Here is an 18,594-nt window from a genome sequence, read left to right as displayed (position 1 = left end):
TACCACAACTTATTTTTCCATTCATCCATCGATGGACACTTAGGTTTTTTTCTATGTCTTAGCTATTGTAAATAATGCTCCTATGAACACGGGGTTGCAGATATCTTTTTGAGTTAGTGTTTCTATTTCCTTTGCATATATTTCCAGAAGTAGAAATGCTAGATCATATGGTAGTTCTATTTTTAACTACTTGAGGATCCTCCATACTAATTTCCCTAGTGGCTATACCAATTTAAAATTCCACTAGTAGTACACAGGGGTTCCCTTTTCTCCATATCCATGTCAGCATTTGTTATCTCTTGTCTTTTTGATAACAGCCATTCTAACAGGCGTGAGGTGCTATCACATTGTGGTTTTAATTTGCATTTCCCTAATGACTAGTGATATTGAACATCTTTTCTTATACCTGTTGGAATTTTGTGTATTTTCTTTGGACAAATGTCTATTCAGATCCTTTGCCTATTTTTAATTGGGTTATTTGTATTTTTGGTATTGAACTGTACAATTTCTTTATATATTTTATGTATTAATTCCTTTATCAGATTATACTGTTTGCAAATATTTTTTTCCCATTCCATGGGTTGTCTTTTCACTTTGTTGATTCCTTTTGCTGTGCAGAAGCTTTTTAGTTTGGTGTAGTCCCACTTGTTTTTTGTTTTGTTTTGTTTCTTGTGCTTTAGATGTCATATCCAAAACTTCATTCCCAAGACCCATGTCAGGGAATTTATTCCTGTGTTTGTTTCTAGGGGTTTCATGTTTTCAGGTCTTAATCCATTTTGAGTTAATTTTTTTTAAGTGGCATAAGATATGGGTCCAGTTTCATTCTTTCACATGTGACTATCTTAATTATCTCAGCAGCATTTATCGAAGTGACTGTCTTTTCTCCATTGAGTGCTCTTAGCTCTTTTGTCAAATATTAGTTGATTATATATGCATGGTTTTATTTCTAGGCTCTCAATTCTGTTCCATTGGTCTATTTATCTGTTGTTATGCTAGTACCATACTGTTTTGATGACCATAGCTTTATAGTATAGCTTGAAATCAGGAATATTGCCTTCTATTTGACCCTATTATTTTATAATTTACAAATTAGCACTGTAAAAGAAATATTATAGGATCAAATAATTAAGAGATCATTACAATTTGCAGCAGTTTTCCTTAATTAGTTAGGTCAACTACCTTTGGGTGGACAGCTAAGATCTAAGGATTTGACAAAGATACTGTTTTATAATGCTAATAAACCAATTATGATTAATGTAAATATGAAAATGTGAACTAATAATACTATTTGACATTTAACAAATATTTAGTAAGTGAAAGGCCATGTTCCAAAAGTATAAATTTATTAACTCCTCACAATAATCCCATTAATAGGTAATACTATTATTGCCATTTTACAGATGAGAAAAATCTTACACTGAGAGGAAATAAATGTTCAGTCGGTATCCACATGGATATTGAGTGGCAGAGCAGAAATTCCAACCGTATAGACTGTTCCTTAAAGAATACCTGCTGTTGCATAATAGGCCCTAAAACCCATGCTGATAAATATGAAATATAAAGTATGCCATGGTGCCTTAAATTTCTATTATTTTAAATTACTGTAAATGCATTATTAAACATACAACTGTGCTAGAGTTTCTAAGTAGCACTTTGGTAAATGTAATCTCATTAATTCTTCTGAATTAACTGAAATATAATTATTACATGAGATGACATTTATATTCATAATATTGCAGTTTAAACATCTGAAGCCAGCTTTCCTCAGATGTTTTAAGGTAAATGATATTTAAAGCTTTGGTCACAACCTTGATGACTTAAACACTCAATGGCCCTGTAGAAAATACCAAATATTGATTTACGATTGATATGATATTATTTTCAATTATATCAGTTTCTTCACTAAAAAAAACAACAACTATAATTCATACCATAATCCTACAAAATAAGTACCACACATTTCACTCATTCAACTGAGGCTAAGAGGTTAAATGCTGTGATTATTTTTATGGGAATGAATCAAGGGCAACTTTGGAGCTCAGATCCAAAATCCGGACATGATTTCACCATTCTGTTGTGTTTATTTGAACAACAGATTCTAATGATGATTGACAAGGTTGTTTGTATCTTCTCTCATCAGGTTATTACAGAAAGTTTATTGATGAGTTTTAAATATATATATTTATATACCATGTGTCCTTTGCTTGAAAACTGTCTCCTTAAAGACACAGTTCATATGTCCACTTTTTTAAATTTAATTTTTTGTTTTTTAAAAGACAGGAAAATATAAGTTTATATATACTTAATTTTAAATATATGTATAAGTTGCTTTGTAATTATTTTATATTTCCTAATCTAGATTATAATCCTTTGAAAATCACTGATTTAACTTGAATCAGGTATCTTCTACACATGTCTGTTAGAAAGAGTAAGTAAATAAAGTGCATGGGACTTAGTTTTTAAATTCATTTATTTAGTCTGAATAGATTTTTCTGATTGCAGCTAAGTCAGAGCTACTATCTGAGCAAAGTTTCATGTGTTAGAGATGCTGGACGAGTCAAAGCACTCAGGCTTGGGATTCCTCTAGAAGGAATCCTGGTTCAAGTGAAAACGTGTTTCATGAGCTCAGCCAGAGGCTATCCCAACAAGATCTTGAAGCCAACCAGCTGGTTTCCCATCTGTTTTCCCACCTGAGTCCCAGGAGGGATTTGGATAGAGACTAAGGCACTGTTGACATGCATTTGGAAAATAAAAGTATTATTGTTTTTATTTTTAATACATTCCATTCCGTGTATATTTAAATAAGTTAAATGAATATATTTTCCATAATTTAATGCCTTCATCAAAAAAGAGGAATCCATGCAACATGGAGTTTGTTGGAGGTTGTGTCATGATGGAGGCATTGCAGGCCTGGATGAGAACATCACAGCCTTAAAATTGGCTGCATTCCTCTGAGTTTGGATGGCAGACAGATCTGTGGCCCCAGTGAATTAGATAGCAGGAGTCAGAGATGTGAGTAGCGTAAGAAAGCAACGAGTACAGTTTCTCCAGTCTTCAACTGCCAATACTTTCAAATTTTTTAACCTTTGCAAAATGATAACATCAACACATATTTGTTGGAAAGCCATCATAGCAAATAACACTTAGATGCCATAAAATGATAATAACAGCAGACCTTTTTTCAGGGCTAACTCTGTGACAGGCACTTTACAAGTGCTATTTTATTTATTCCTGACACAATTTTATAATGTAAGTATTATTATTACCCTTATTTTTCAGATGAGGAATCAGGTTTAGAAAGGATAAGCAACTGGTTCAGTGTCCCAGGGGTGGCAAGCAGTCTGCTGGGCCTCAAAGCCAGGTCTGCTTGACTACAGAACTCATGTTCTTCATCTTTGTGGATCCTTTAAAGTCAATTAACTGGTGCTTATAACTCGCTGCCTAGGGGACAGGCACAAATCAAGCCTGGCTTGCCCTGAAATTTCTACTAGAAACCAAACAATTAATGCTGTCATTTGATTGATGTGTAGATGAAGGAAAAGTGCTCAATTTTTTATATTCTAAACAGTATAAATCCTTATAAAATTAAAATTTTACAATAACACAAGCAGACTAAAATCTTGAGGAAAATGATCACCAAATAAAAGTGTCTATCTAGAAATCATGTGTTTGTTTTCTAATTCAGGAGACAGTTGTGCAAGTGATTTTTCTCACACTTTAATATCTTCAGTATAAAGAAGATCATGAACATGGAGAAAGATGTAGTGTTGCTGTCATATATGTTTTTCTTATGCAACAGGATGCTTCAAATTATTTATGTCTTTCAGGACACTTAATACCACTACATATGCATTAAGATGCCACTTTGTATTTTCTAAAATAAAGAAACACCCTCTTTTTCTTCTATGTTGTATTTTGGAATGTTTGTACCTAGGATACATTAAAAAAAACTTAGTGGTCCCACTTCTAGGTTTTGGTCCTATAAAAAATACTAGTATATGAATGTGCCAAGATACATATATAAGATGTATCTTACAAATTTAGATGCAGTGGAAACATTTTTAAAAAAATTAAATATCCTTCAACAGGGGATTGATATTATGTATAATATTACATCAAAAATAATGAGAAAATATATGCAAAATGGTTTTAGAAGTGTTATTAAAATACTGTTACATAAAAAACTGAAAAATGCAGTGATAAGTAAAATTGAGCTAGATTTGGTTACGCATTCTATCATGAGTATGTGTATGTGTGTGTAATATTGTGTCATGTGGTGAAGTGTGTAGGCGTAGAAAAAATTCTAGAACTATTTATACCAAGTTATTCAAAAGTGGGTGGGGTTGCAAGTTGTGGGGAAACCTCCATTTCTCAGTTTCTACACTTCTATTTTATTTTATTTTTACAAAAACATGTATTAGTTTTGTTAGAAATAAAAAAAGCATTTTTTTACATTTTGCTTGGCACTCAGTGCTCATGACTACAAGGCTCAATTTACCTTTCCAATCTAATTTGTCACAATTTCAGGCATCCTGCCTTAATTATATAACTTACAACTGTGCCCTTGATTCCTTTTTTCCTCTGCCTTTCTGTATCTTGTCTCCTCTGGGGAAAACCCTTTCCTTCACTTCCTATCTTTAGGTTCTATTATGTTTACAGTTCTAATTCCAGTGCTTCTATAACACATTTTTATGTGTATGTTTCTCAGTTAATTGTCCTCCTCTATTCTCATTTCAAATTTTGCATTCTTCTATCATATCACATATTATAGTCTGCCTTGTAATAAATGTATTAATATGTCCATATGAGCCATTCATGAAATTAAAGTCTTAACTTATTTATTTCCTTACATTTAGATTACATTACATCAGTAAGTACCTATAACATTTGAAAAATCAGTAACATTTTATTTTTGTGAAGTTTTTGAACAGTTTCATTTTTTCTTCTATCATAATCTGTTATTGGAGAGACACCTCTACTCTATGTAGATTGCCAACCTTATGGCTCATAATCTGCTCCTCGATTCTGTATTATAATTTCTATGTAATAACTGCATTTGCTTCCTCTATTCTCTTATATAAATGCATTTCAAGAGGCTGAAATGGGATATGACAGTTCAAATAAAATAGCTTAGGCATTTGCAATTATTTCATAAAATGATGCCAAAATATTGTCACATACAGTATCTCACATGACAAATTTAATAAAGTCTTCTCAGAGAAACACACATTTTTATAGTAAGATTCTGGTATAAATCAATCCAGGTGGCTTCCTTTTACAAGAACAGGCAGATTATTTTCAATATGATAGAACCAGGGGCGAGAGAGTAAAAACTCAAACTGATTTGCAAACAGGAGCTTCCTCAGTAGTCATCCAGGAAGGAAGTTTTGCTGTGTCACAAGTGACTAGTCCCGGGTTTTGAAAAAAGAGTGAGTCATCCCCCTTTGAAACAAGAGATAAGTGGGGGAAAGAGCTGTTTAAAAATTATTTTACAACTATTTCCTTTGGAGCTATGACTCCTTAAGCTGGAATGTGATCCAGAATAACTTCCCTTTGAATCCAACATTTGTCTTAAGCATTTTTATTGCCTCTCCTTTCCCTCGTCCCATCTCACTTCTTCCCTCCCTCTGTTCAACAGATTTACACGGACTGGGCCAACCACTACCTGGCAAAATCGGGCCACAAGCGGCTGATCAAGGATTTGCAGCAAGACATTGCAGATGGAGTGCTGCTAGCAGAAATCATCCAGATCATTGGTAAGATCTGCCCTCTGAGAAAAGCCATGAAAGTTCCTGCGCCCACGCACTTTGGTAAAATACAATTTAATTTGGATGCTTAGGAACTTGGTCCATGTGTCTCTGAGATTAATGCAGCCCTCCCCGTGATTTAATTAAAATGTTTATGTGAGAATGTTTGAAAAAGGCAGTTTGGCCATACTTTTAAATGGCTAGAACTGTATCTTTACATACACTGAATTGTCAGAAATGAACGCTTCATTAAACCATATGTCTCCCATGTGTGCATTTCGTTAGCTGGAGCAACTCATACACTCTGAGATTCCTTGAAACTATATCCTGATCCAGCAGGGACAATTGTGAAAGGTTTCATGCCAGCAGTCATTTGGCACAGGCTAAGGAATTAGCAGCAACTTCCTTCTCACTCACTTTTTTTTTTATTTGCCTGATTTGTGCATATGGACCTGGCGGCTGCTAACAAGAGTGTCTTCTTGTACACGGCTTAGGAGGCAGAGTGAATGTAGCACCAGCATTTTGCTTGGTGTTTTTTTTTTTTCTTTTTTTCTTAGTCTCCTTTTTTTGTGTTTCACTTCATGGCTTAAGCATGTCGTTCTTTTTTTCTCTCTTTTATTTTATTTCTTGGCTTTAGCAAATGAAAAAGTTGAAGATATCAATGGATGTCCTAGGAGTCAATCTCAGATGGTAAGAATCATGTTTATTCTGAATATATTGCTTGTCTTCACTTCCAGAGTTAACTGCATTTATAAATGGACTAGAAGTTTCTTTTGCATGTCTCTCTCCTTGTTTAAGAAACCATTTGATCATATTCTATCATATATATTTCTTTGGGTGCAATTTAGGAAGAAGTGATAACAACAATACAGTTGAATATGTATGACTTCTGAAGAACCAATCTCCAGATGTTTTATCAGATTCTTGACCTTTTTTTTTTGTTCTGATGTCTGAATAATTTAACACTGGTCTTGGTGGCAATAAATCCCATTTCCAGTTTTAAGTGGAGCCTTATTGTCTGAACAACTGGTTTGAAGAAAACCAAACCAAAAGAAAACCAAAGTTGCCATGTGCATTTTAAAAATATATGAATAGTATTTTCTTCGCTCATAACAAAGTCCAATGTAAACACATTGACTCTTCAACACTTTTGGAAATAACTCTAAGGGCAGGCTGCTGGAATTTTGCTGAGCAGGGACTGACTAGGAGATATGATTCATAGCCTTTTCCAGAAAGTTGTCGATCTAGAGGTCTGTCTGTCCCCCAGCCCTCTCTTATTTTTACCACTTGGTAAAGCCTAGAGTTTTATAATAAAATAATAGATTAATAAACTGCTGAGATAAAAACCCACCCCTTTCTTAATTAAATAGCCACAACTTTATTTTATAGAACAATATGAAACCAAAATGCCTTAACTGAAGTTATGTCAGCAGATATAATCAGGAATGACAGCCAAAATCCACAAGATGAGGTTTCCTCCAAAACTCTTTTTAGCATAGAATAGGCATTTAAAATAAAAATAATGAGTACTTAATTGACAGAAACTGGAAGAATGAAAAAAATGATGAACTGTTTTGACCTACTGACCTGCTTTATTTAATGTCAGAAAACTGAAATCCAAAATAATAAAAAGAATTTATTTTTAAAGAGTGATTAACTAGCATGTCTGGGTGTGTGTGAGTGTGTGTGTGTGTGTATGTGTGTGTGTGTTTAAGCACTCCTCTAAGGACCTACTACAATGTCATGAACTCTGTGTCGCTCTTGTGAAAAAAATCACTATAAAGATTCTCTGTAAAACATTTCAGTTTTAAGGAAACTTCCTGATCTAATTACTCTGGGCACAAAGACGACTCTATTAAAATTAATTATAGTTATTTCCTGAAGTTTTACTGGAAGTAGTTATAATACCTTTAGGCCCTGCTATAATAAAAGCTGCACGATGATGGGAAAGACATGTAACTTCTCTGAGCCTCAGCTTTCTCATCTGTAAAATGAACCCTAATTATGATATGATAATAACATATAATTATGGACATTCTTTACTACCTAAACTGATATGGAAATGCAGAATAGTATTGCTACAAACTTTATAAAGAGCACATTCATGAATTAATACCTGTTAAAAGATTTTTAAGGCTTTATATTAAAAAGCTCTATAGTCCCTGAATATCATATGTTATTTCTCAAACCCAGCACTGTTGGTTTTACTTCCATTATTTCAACCATAAAGAGATGTTGGATACTAAAACTCTTATGTTCTCTGCTGGCATTCCAATTTGATTCTGATTACAGTTCAATAAATAGCCAAGCTATTACTTCATGACAGATAATAAACAAATAAACCTTCAAAACTCATAACTATAGATAGAGATGCGGTCCTTAGATATTTATCTGAAACATCTGTGCCTAAAATTCTACAAATCTAAAAATATTCTCATGGGTATAAGACTCTCTTAATTTTATTACTTCCTGTTCCTTATTAGCCCCCAAATGTCATGCAACATCTAGTATACATGTTATGTTGATATTTCTGCTTCTGATTTAAAACAAACAAGCAAACAAACAAACAGAAAAACCAGAACCTGAGAAATGCAAATGTTATAAAATAGGTGATTATTTTTTTCCAGCCAAAAAGTTTTAGTCAGAATTACACTGAATTTTGAGTCACAATGTGTTGTAACCTCATTTTTTTTGATGTGGTTGAATTTCTAACCTGAAATTGGCATGCCTTCAATAAGGTGATTCAGAAGAATACATATGACACAAATGTAACTTTTTTGGCTGAATTATTTTTGCCTTTGTTCTTAAGAATTGGCATCGGTACTATGTTATTAATGAATAAAAATTCCAGATTTTAACTGAGACAAGAAAGTAGAAGAAAGAGAATTATGATAGCATGACTAGGCTTATAAATTTCATACATCTTTTCCAAACAGGATGTTGCCTGTTTCTTTATTGTGTAACAACCGAGCAGTGCTGTGTTAGTAACAGTGAGCACTGTCCTTACTTATAGAACTACTTGTCCAATGCTTTTTATATATCTGATTTTTCATGGCCTTTGGTTGGTGTTCATGTTTAATAACAAAAGGTAAGGTAAAACTAGGTCTGCTACTGTTTCTAGTTACAAATTGTCTTTTTTTCTTTTTTAAATTTCAAACTTGGTAACCTTTATTGGATTATTTTCAGCCTTGAGTAATAGAAGTTCTCTCATGGTACGAATGTATGGTATATTGATGAATAACAGCCAGCTATTCATATTTAGGCAATATTAACTGAGCACATAAGGCACCAGGTGTAGGGACAATTGAGGATCAGAGGAGCAAATATTCAAATAAATAATAGCAACAGTGTTAATAGGGAAGAACAAAAGGAATGTGAAGGAAGTGAGCTTGGTGTGTTCCAGAAGCAGAAGACGACTGTGGTTTGAGCACAGTGAGAGGTGATTGGAGGGGATGATGGAAGCCTGATTATGTAGGACCAAAGGAAGGAGTTTGTATGTTACTCTAAGTTGATTGAGGAGCCTTTGGAGGACTTTTAAAGCTGGGCTGTGTTGTGATTTGATGTAAATATTAAAAATGATCACCCCAGGTGCTTTCTGGGCATTGTAGAATACTTAAGTGTTGGCCTTCAGTTGGGTATGGGAGATGAAAAATACAGGGACTATGCAGTGGTCCCCGATTTTTTGGCCTGAATGAGTAAGTAGTTACCATTAAACCAGATGATTATTATGGAGGGAGAAAACAGGCTAAAAGATGAAGAAGGGAAGAGGACAAATTCAGATTTTGACAAGTAGAATTTGATGTACCCATTGGAATGTGAAGTAGGAGGTTATTGGAGGCAATTAGGCATGTGATTCTAAAGGCCAGAAGTAAGATATTGGTTAGACGGTTAAAGCCATGGCCAAGGATGAGATCTCTACTCCTAGAGATCTGTGTAAAGTCAGAAAGGAAGAAAGCTGAGGTTCTCACACTGAGGAATACCAACATGTATGTGATAAGCAGAGGTGAAGGAGTCAGAAAAGGGTGAAAAGAATGGTGAGAAAGTGAGCCCATCACTGAGAGAGTGGATCAACAGATATGGATTGTTAATCCTTAGGGTAGCTATCGTAGCTTAAGCTGTAGTGCATACTCAGACTAACCCAGTGGGACAGGGCAATGTAAGATGAGGAAAATGTGGCAGATGCTGTCAAATGCTACCTAGTCAATGGGTTGGTATACCAGAAGGCAGGAGAGTTAGTTTTGGTAATTAGACAGGCGTTAATGACCTTCATGTAAACATCTTCTGTAGAGTGATCATGTGTTCAAGAATAGCTGAGAGGTGCAGATATACACTGAGTCTTGAATGATCTTTCCAGGACTTTCCTGTTGAAGGATGAATAAAAAATATATAGTTTGAGAGGAAGTCAAGGTGAGGGGAGTTTTTGCAAGTGCGGAAGTAGGCAGAGAAGGAGGAAGCAATAGGGAAAGGGGAGGATCCAGGGGGATGGGGAGATAAGTGACCATGCCAGATCCTCAGGGATGTGGCAGAGGAGGAAATTTGAAGTCTGTGTGGAAGATTTAATGTTGGAAAACAATGGGGATACACTTTCCTTTCATAAGGGGATATGATTGCTTGAAGAGGTGGTATTTGTTAGTGGATTACATAGAAATGGAAGGAATTCAAATAAATATGATAATGACTTCAGACTATTAGATAATATTACTGTGCTCTTTTTCATGTCATTCTCTAATGGTTACCTTATAATATAAAGAAAAAACATTGATTATAGTATTTTATAGCAGATAAAGAAAATTCAACAAAAATTCTTTCAAATATCATTGGCTGAAGGGCACATATTTAAGAAAAATATGAACTTGTCTTTATTAGCAGGATTATTGAGAGGTTGATTCATATTTATTCCAAGTTTCAACTGCTATCTATTGCTATCTTTCCTTAATAAGTTTGAGACCAAACTCATCCTGAAAAACACAGAACTAAGTTGGTAGGAGCTTATTCAACACTATATTTAACCTCATCCAAAGATGAAGTTACTAATGTGGATGACACCTGTTAAGTAATTTCTAGGTGGGTGGTATCAGGATTCAAAATATATGCTGCATGCCACAACTCTGGTGAGATTACATGAGGAAATAAATTAGCCAACTATAAATACCAGGAACATCCAGAATGCCCAGCAGATTAAAAATAGCAGAAAAAAAATGCCCAACATGTATTTGAAATGCAGAGGCACAAGTGCAAGGTTCTTAGACAAAAATGTAAGACACGTAGAGGAAACGTTGTTTTGAAAACAAAATTTTCTTTATTTTAAAATAGACCATTAGAGCACTTGGCCAGTTAGCTCAGTTGGTTAGAGTGGGGTGCTAATAAACTAGGCCATGATATTTAATAATCTTCATAAATGCATGGAGGGGTTAGGAAATTTGATCATGTGAAATAGTTGCAAACCAAGAATTAGATGGTGGGGCAGAGGTGAGGGTGTGGTTCCCAGCCTGTCCTTCCTCTTCGCTGCTTCCTCCCTTCACCTCACTCTAATAGCTCGACTGGTTTTTTCAGCCACAACATTCTCCCTTCTTTTCTATCATTATCATATTGTTTAAAATTTGCTGAGATGCGGATTTTGGGAAAACTTGTGCCTCTTACCCTTTTCTATTCCTAGGAGATGAAAAATTAGGTTTTAGTCTTCCCTTAATTCTCTGATTCCATGTCCCACGGGGTTATGGCTGCCACAATAATTACCATCATGGATTTCACAGGCATCTTTATTCCATTTCTATAGTTTACAGCAATCCAGACAGTGAAACTATTCTTGACAGAAAAAGTATCCTGTTCTTTTATCACCACGCTGTCCTTTTAAGTTTTAATTCTTTCAGCCACTGCTTGTTATTGCTGCCCTTTTAAAGGATCTATTTAGGTAAGATAAGAAGATGAGGCTCCTAACCAAATAGGGAAGAGATAAAATATTGGAATGCTCTAAAGGTTTAGTAAAATCTTATAAATGGCACGCTGCAGGAGTCTAGCACTATGACTCAGAGGAGTGGAATATTGCTAAGTTAGTCCATTCACATGATCCCCTGCCATTTTGAAACTGTTCATCTTCTGGAATGTCTAGAAAAAGATAGCTTAATGAAGACAAATGCTTTCCTACAAATAGAGCTCTGATCTCTAAAGAAATACTAACTGAAAATCTCTACTTTGTAGTTCCCTTAATGATTCATTATTTTTATTTAGGCTTACACTTCAGGAGAATAAGCATAAACTACAAGTATTAGGAAATTTATATTAAATGATGAGAGTATCACCCTGATGATTTTTAAAACTGAGTTTGTCTCTAGAAGTTGCTCTGTGTACTTGTAAAGTTTGAATGAAGTAATTGAAATAACATGGGGGTGCTGAGAGTAAGTGTGTCATGTTGAAAGGACAGTGGTCACTGGAATTCTAATTCTGATTAGATGTTCCAGGAAAAAGAATTCAGTAAATGCTCAGAGTTTTCACTCATTTCTGCAATGAGGAAATTAGACTGATTAAAGTCTGTTAGAACTCCGACTTGCTAGACTGATTTAATGAAACACCAAAGACCACGGTTTCTGTTCAATATGTCATCTTATAGATATACCTGGGTTTTCAATCTTTATAGCTTTTAAAACCACATTCATAGTAAAGTAAGAAAGACATTTCTTAGAATATATTACGTCTAATTTACAACGAAAAACAATATTTTTATGAAAGTTATCTGGTCTGCCATTCAGAAATTAAATAAATGCTGAAGATACAAGAATGCTTTTCTACATTAATTTTATATTATAGAATAAATAGTGTAAATGTTTTTCTTATGAGTATCAATATTTAAATTGGTTTGTGCCGTTAGTAGACATTGAAGTTAAGTAACTCCCTTTGGGTTGGACACCAGATTCCACATACAAAGTTTTTTCCTTCTTTCTGGAGACAAGATATAAAATATTTCTGGTTTTGCAGGTAGTTATTAAGCTTTATTCTGTACATAAAAAATTGCAAAGGTACTTAATATTTCTACTATATATTTAAATACCAACCACTTTCTTAAACATTTAGAATGTTCTTTATCCTGATAGTTTTGACTTAAAATGCTGTAAGTTGTTTCCCACTGATAAGCCACTATCTGAGTAAGCACAAAATACCATCATACCTCGTATTAGAAAACATATTTTGTAGCAATCCTTTTGTAACTTTAGTTTTATTACCCTCACTAATCTAGTTTTTTTTAAAAGAACTTACTGCTCCATCTTTTTCAACCCTTCTTGAAATTAATAGAAAATTAACTGAGAAATTTAATACTCAGTACTAAAAAATATGAAATAAGAGCAGTTTTTAAAACCCTAGTTCAGAAAACCATATACTAAGATATGAAGCCATTTTAAATATGACCTATGATATTCTTAGCTTAAAAACCTATGGTGATTAAACAATGTTTTTAAAAAATACTTCCATAGGACAGAAAAAGGAAATGAAATGGGGGAATCTTATTCAATTGATCTCAGTATAATCATTTGGCAAGTATATCTTTGATAAAATAAATTATTTGAAAATCAGTAGATGTACCCAACCTACTTGTTTTATGATATTATATTTAAATGATTTTAATATGAATTAAATTAAACTGACCTGTGTGGATAGCCACAGACAAAATTCATGACATGTCTGGTTACACTTTGAAAAATTATATTGCCCGTTTGATTTGTATTAGCCATGTTTCAAACATTAAAAGAATATTATGAAATCATATCATAGAAGCATCAAATTTTAGAGATGGACCTGAGAGTTCAGCCATATCAGTATCGCTTATTGATTCATCTGCAGGTTGAATGTCAGCCATCTTTATCCAGTGCTGTACTAGATGCTTTGCTTGCATTTTTCATTGAGTCATCATAGCAAACCTACAAAAGAACTTGTCTCACTGAGGCTGCCTGTGTCCCTATTTAGTAAGTGGAAGAATCAGTGTTTGGTCTCATGGCTATTTGAGTCTAGGCCAAATTGCTTTAAAACTTATTAACAAATGCATTTAAGAAAATACGGCCTGGGACTCAAGTCTTGAGATTTTGATCTCTTCCTCTTCTTCCCCCTCCCCCTCCTTCTCTTTCATCCCCGCCTCCCATTCTTCTTTAAAGTTTGGATCCCTCTCCCCCCGCTCCAAACTTGCAATATAAATGAGGATTTTTCTTTAATATTATGCTTGTTTCTTCCATCTATGACAGGAATAAAAGCTTTGGTTAGGTTGGGAGAGGGTGTGGGCATATGAGATAAATAATGATTTATAAATTTTGTGGTGAAATTATGCATTTGGAAAATAATTGTTATATGTAACTTTAGCCCTATATCTAAACAGATATTATTTGTTTAGAATGGTTTTGTAATTTCATAATAAAAGAGTAAGTTTCCTTGTTTTGTTTTGTTTTCTGAAACAAACCGAGAAGCAGGAATTATTAAAAACCTGCAGAGTATATTTTCAGGTCAATGAGTACTGACATAGTATTTTATAATTTTATATTTATAATACTTTATATTGGCAATTATAGCCTATAATGAAGATTTAATGTCATCTATAATTGGCAACTAATATTAAATGATGTTCATTATTCTCTAATCACCAAGTCAGTTAAAGCAGAATATAGAATTTTAAACAAAAAATAATTTTTATCTGATAAAATTCTAATAAATTTTCCATATCTGTACCCTTATCTATCTATCTATCTATCTAGTCACATACACACTTCTGTTATATATGTGTTTATATAAAGCATTCCTAGTATGAAAATTTATACATACACACATGTACACACAGACATAGATACACATAGATATGCCTAGTATGGAGCTAAGCTCTTCATAAACATCTGCAATCCTCACATAATATATTGTGTGGAAACTGCTTTCATTCTCATTTCACAGATAAGGAAGCTGAGGCTTCAGCAGAGTAAAAACTTTATTTCTAACAGCGTGTAAATTGCATAACTATGATTCATATAAGACTGCAAAACTTTAAACTATTATACTATAGTGCTTAATTAATGAACTGACTCCTTGTAGCTAACCCCAGACCAACTAAACACAAAAACAAACTGAAGAGCTAAACAAAATTTCTATCTCCTACCTCTCCCTATCCCACAACACAAACTAACGAGATAGGAGAGGAAAACATGGGACATAGCATTCAATGACATGAAATACCTAAACTGTACCTTTCACCTCCCCTCCCCACAGACTTAACAAATCAAACCTCAGAAGGCAAGGCCTAGAGCTCTGCATGCTTACAGATCCCAGCTGACCCTTAGGCTTGCTAAAGTTTGGGGATCTACTGCTCTGCTGCACTAGTTTCCTGTGACTGCTATAACAAATTATCACAGATGTGGTGGCTTCAAACAGTAGAACTTTAATCTCTCACTGTTTGGATGCCAGAAGTCTGCAATCAGTATCACAGGGCCAAAATCAAGGCTTCAGCAGTCCTGTGCTTCCTCCAGAGGCTGTAGGGGTAATCCATTCCTTGCCCATTCCAGCTTCTGATGGCTGCCAGCGTTCCTTGGCTTGTGGCCACATCAGTCATTCTGTATGTTCATCTACCGGGAGATAAAAATGCATTGGTTAGTTGTGACATAATTTGGAATCATTTAAACCTTATGAACTTAGAATATGGATGGAACAAATAGATTTTGCATACTCTTTCTGTCCTTCCTTTCACACGACACAATTTCATCCTTACATTCAACCACATATTTATGGAGCACCTATCTTGTACCAGGCTTGTATCCTAACTGCCTGTCAATCATGTAGAGAGCTTGAGTCAGAAGCTGGAAATGGCTCAGTCAGAATGTCTAAATTATAGTGGTAGAAAGCATAATGTAGCAGAAATGGTGATTTCATTGGAGGCTGACAGGGTTGAGTTTGAATTCTGTCTCTGCTATTTATTAATTGCGTAAACTTGTACAAAGTATGTCATTTCTAAGCCTCTACTGAATGGCCAAAATAATATCAAATTTACCAGAGTCTATGGTAAAGATGAAAAAAGCGTTTTGCATTTGCAGTAAATAACACCCATGCTTAAAGCTGTGTATGGGGCTTCCCTGGTGGCGCAGTGGTTGAGAGTCCGCCTGCCGATGCAGGGGACACGGGTTCGTGCCCTGGTCCGGGAGGATCCCACGTGCCTCAGAGCGGCTGGGCCCGTGAGCCGTGGCCACTGAACCTGCGCATCTGGAGCATGTGCTCTGCAACGGGAGAGGCCACAACAGTGAGAGGCCCGCGTACCGCAAAACAACAACAACAACAACAACAAAAAAAACTGTGTATGAACTCCCTTCCTGTGCTGGGTTAAGTGGTGAAGGAAAAAGTGGCTTTCAAACCATTTCCCGTGCTTCTCTTCTTGACATGTAGTGTCCAGTTCCTCACAGTGCAGCCTGTTCACCTAGTGTGTTATGAAGTTAATATTTTACAAATGACATATTAAAATTAAATACACTAAAATAGACTTTTTAAAAATCAGAGTGCATTGCAGATAGAATGGGTAGAAATTGACTTGTGAAACTTTTATTAATTTCTATCTATAAACCTATGTGTATACTGTGTGGTCATATAAAATAGATATCGTCAGTGCAACGCTGACCATTTCTTTCGCATCAGACACACCATTAGTGCCCTGAGCTCTACTATCAAGCCCAGGCCCTTAGCAAGACGTGGAAGATGTTCCACATCTAGCCCCTGTTTATCTCTATGGCCTCGTCTTCTGCTGCTAGATTTTCCAGATCTCAAGATACTTTTTCCTGGAGTCTTTCTGCCTGTTCTCTCCTCCAGCATAGTTTCTTGAAACCTACTGAAGGCCACCAGCCTTTGGAGGGGCCTGTTTTCGCATTGATAAACAAAGATGTTGTGGAGAAAGATTTAAGTGGGGTTCAACTCTTAATATTCCTGGCTATTCTGAATTCCCCAGTCCCTTAACTAACGGTGTTTCTCAACCCTGACCAGCTCACATATTGCTCCTTCTTTGGGTTCACTTCACCCCACATCCTGTTATTTGGTTAACCCTTCCTAACCTTTCAGGGACTAGCTCAGGCTTCCCTTGAAGCAGAAAAAAAAAAAAAAAATGTGGGAGTTAATGATACAGGCTCTGTTTTTCACATATTCTCTCTGTATATCCTTGAACATCTCAGTTTAATTCTCTAATCAACACTTTTATCATTGGAAAAATGCTATAATTATGGCAACTTCAGAAGACGGTATCTTTGTAACCATGATAGAGAAGTCTTAGTTACTAATAACTTTCTCCTTTCCTGGTCCCTTTACCTCTGATCATGAATAGACTGTTCTGCATGCTTCTTTAGGAGTCTGTGTTTCTCTGATTATAACATTCATCACATTACATTGGAATTATCTCTCCTGTGAGACTATATATATTTTTAAGGGCTTGGACATGTCTCAATGAATAAATAATCGTTATGGAGTGAATGAAAGCAAACATCTTAAGAATATTTAACCAATGCAAAAACGCTGTTGCATTTTACTTTAATTCTTCAAACATTTATATTTAAAAGAGTTATATTAAAATCTTTGGCTAAAATCTATATAATTATTTGAATTTTATGATAGGATGGGATTTTGCTCAAACTGAGCCATCGTATCTATTTATTTTTGGTTGAAATCAAATGTAATTAATTTATATAATGATACTAGCAGTGTATGTTTATCATGAAAAATAGGAAGAATCGTTAATTAAAAATAGCACAGGTCACAAAAGAACTTACCATTGGAGAGAATGAAAGTTACGTTTGCTTTATATTCTTCTACACATTCTCTGTGTATGATTCACAGCAGCAGTACCTCAAACATGCCCTAACCAGGATGCACTGTGTCTATAGAGAGAACTCAGTCTTTGAAATATTATGCCTACTACCTGTTTTACAATTATTTAACTTTTTATATTGCAGTGGTTTTAGGATCCCAGGGGGCATCAGAGCCTTTTCAGTTCCAGGCCAAATTCAGCTCTGTAAACATAATTGCAGAAAGGAAAGGCTGGCATGGTCTGTTTTCAGGCATCCTTTTGAGCAATTGTGTGTTGCTCTAAGCTGCTCTGCTGGGCATGGCTGCTCCCCCTTCTGAAGCTTGTCTAACCTTCTCAGAATCAGACTTCTCCTGTGCATCCAAATGACACTTCTTCTTTGAAGCTTTCACCAGATCCATAGTGAAAACTGATAAATCCATCCTCTTCACTGCCTTATAGTGTTCTCTATAATTCTTTTTTGGACTGTTACGCCTTGTGTTATGGTGATTTATGAATCTTTTTTCGTCTCTTCAGCTATTTTACAGCTCAAAAAGCTCATAAAGGCAAAGACCTTATGGTCATTTTTACATCCTTTAACCATCTAGTAGAGCTGTTTGCCCATAATAAACAGTCAATAGTGGCTGAATGAATTGATTACTTGTTGTTAAGTGTTGGTGCCGTGGTTAAAATTTAATCACAAACTGATCTCAGTTGATACTAATCACACTCAGAATGTAATTTCCATTAAATATCCGTAAGTAAAAATGAAAGAAACCTATGAATAGGCAAGGCATAATTTTGTTAATATTGTGAAAGATGCCTCCAATTACATCTTCCAAAACAGATTATCCTAGTTTTGTAGTAAAAATACTAAAAGGATGGGTGGCATCAAACGTGCCACTTAAAGTTCATGAGTTCAATAATTGGGAGATTGGGATTGACATATATACACTATACACTAATACGTATAAAACAGATAACTAATGAGAACCTGCTGTATAGCACAGGGAATTCCACTGTACAGTAGAAACTAACGCAACATTGTAAAACAACTATACACCAATAAAA

General features: G+C 34.9%; 1 protein-coding gene across 4 annotated transcripts in view; it reads left to right on the top strand.

Annotated features, from left to right (window-relative positions):
* NAV3 (neuron navigator 3) overlaps positions 1-18,594 on the top strand; it is a 364,503-nt gene that overhangs the window by 105,657 nt on the left and 240,252 nt on the right. For all 4 annotated transcript variants that reach the window (XM_060164531.1, XM_060164532.1, XM_060164530.1 and 1 more), the window contains exons 2-3: positions 5,639-5,756; positions 6,385-6,437. In XM_060164531.1, the coding sequence (XP_060020514.1) occupies positions 5,639-5,756; positions 6,385-6,437 (171 nt within the window). The remainder of the gene's footprint in view (positions 1-5,638; positions 5,757-6,384; positions 6,438-18,594) is intronic.

The sequence above is a fragment of the Lagenorhynchus albirostris genome, chromosome 11, assembly GCF_949774975.1.
Source record: "Lagenorhynchus albirostris chromosome 11, mLagAlb1.1, whole genome shotgun sequence".
Taxonomy (NCBI): Eukaryota; Metazoa; Chordata; class Mammalia; order Artiodactyla; family Delphinidae; genus Lagenorhynchus; species Lagenorhynchus albirostris.
The sequence above is the reverse complement of the archived record's forward strand: the minus strand, read 5'-3'. Positions and strand labels throughout refer to the sequence as shown.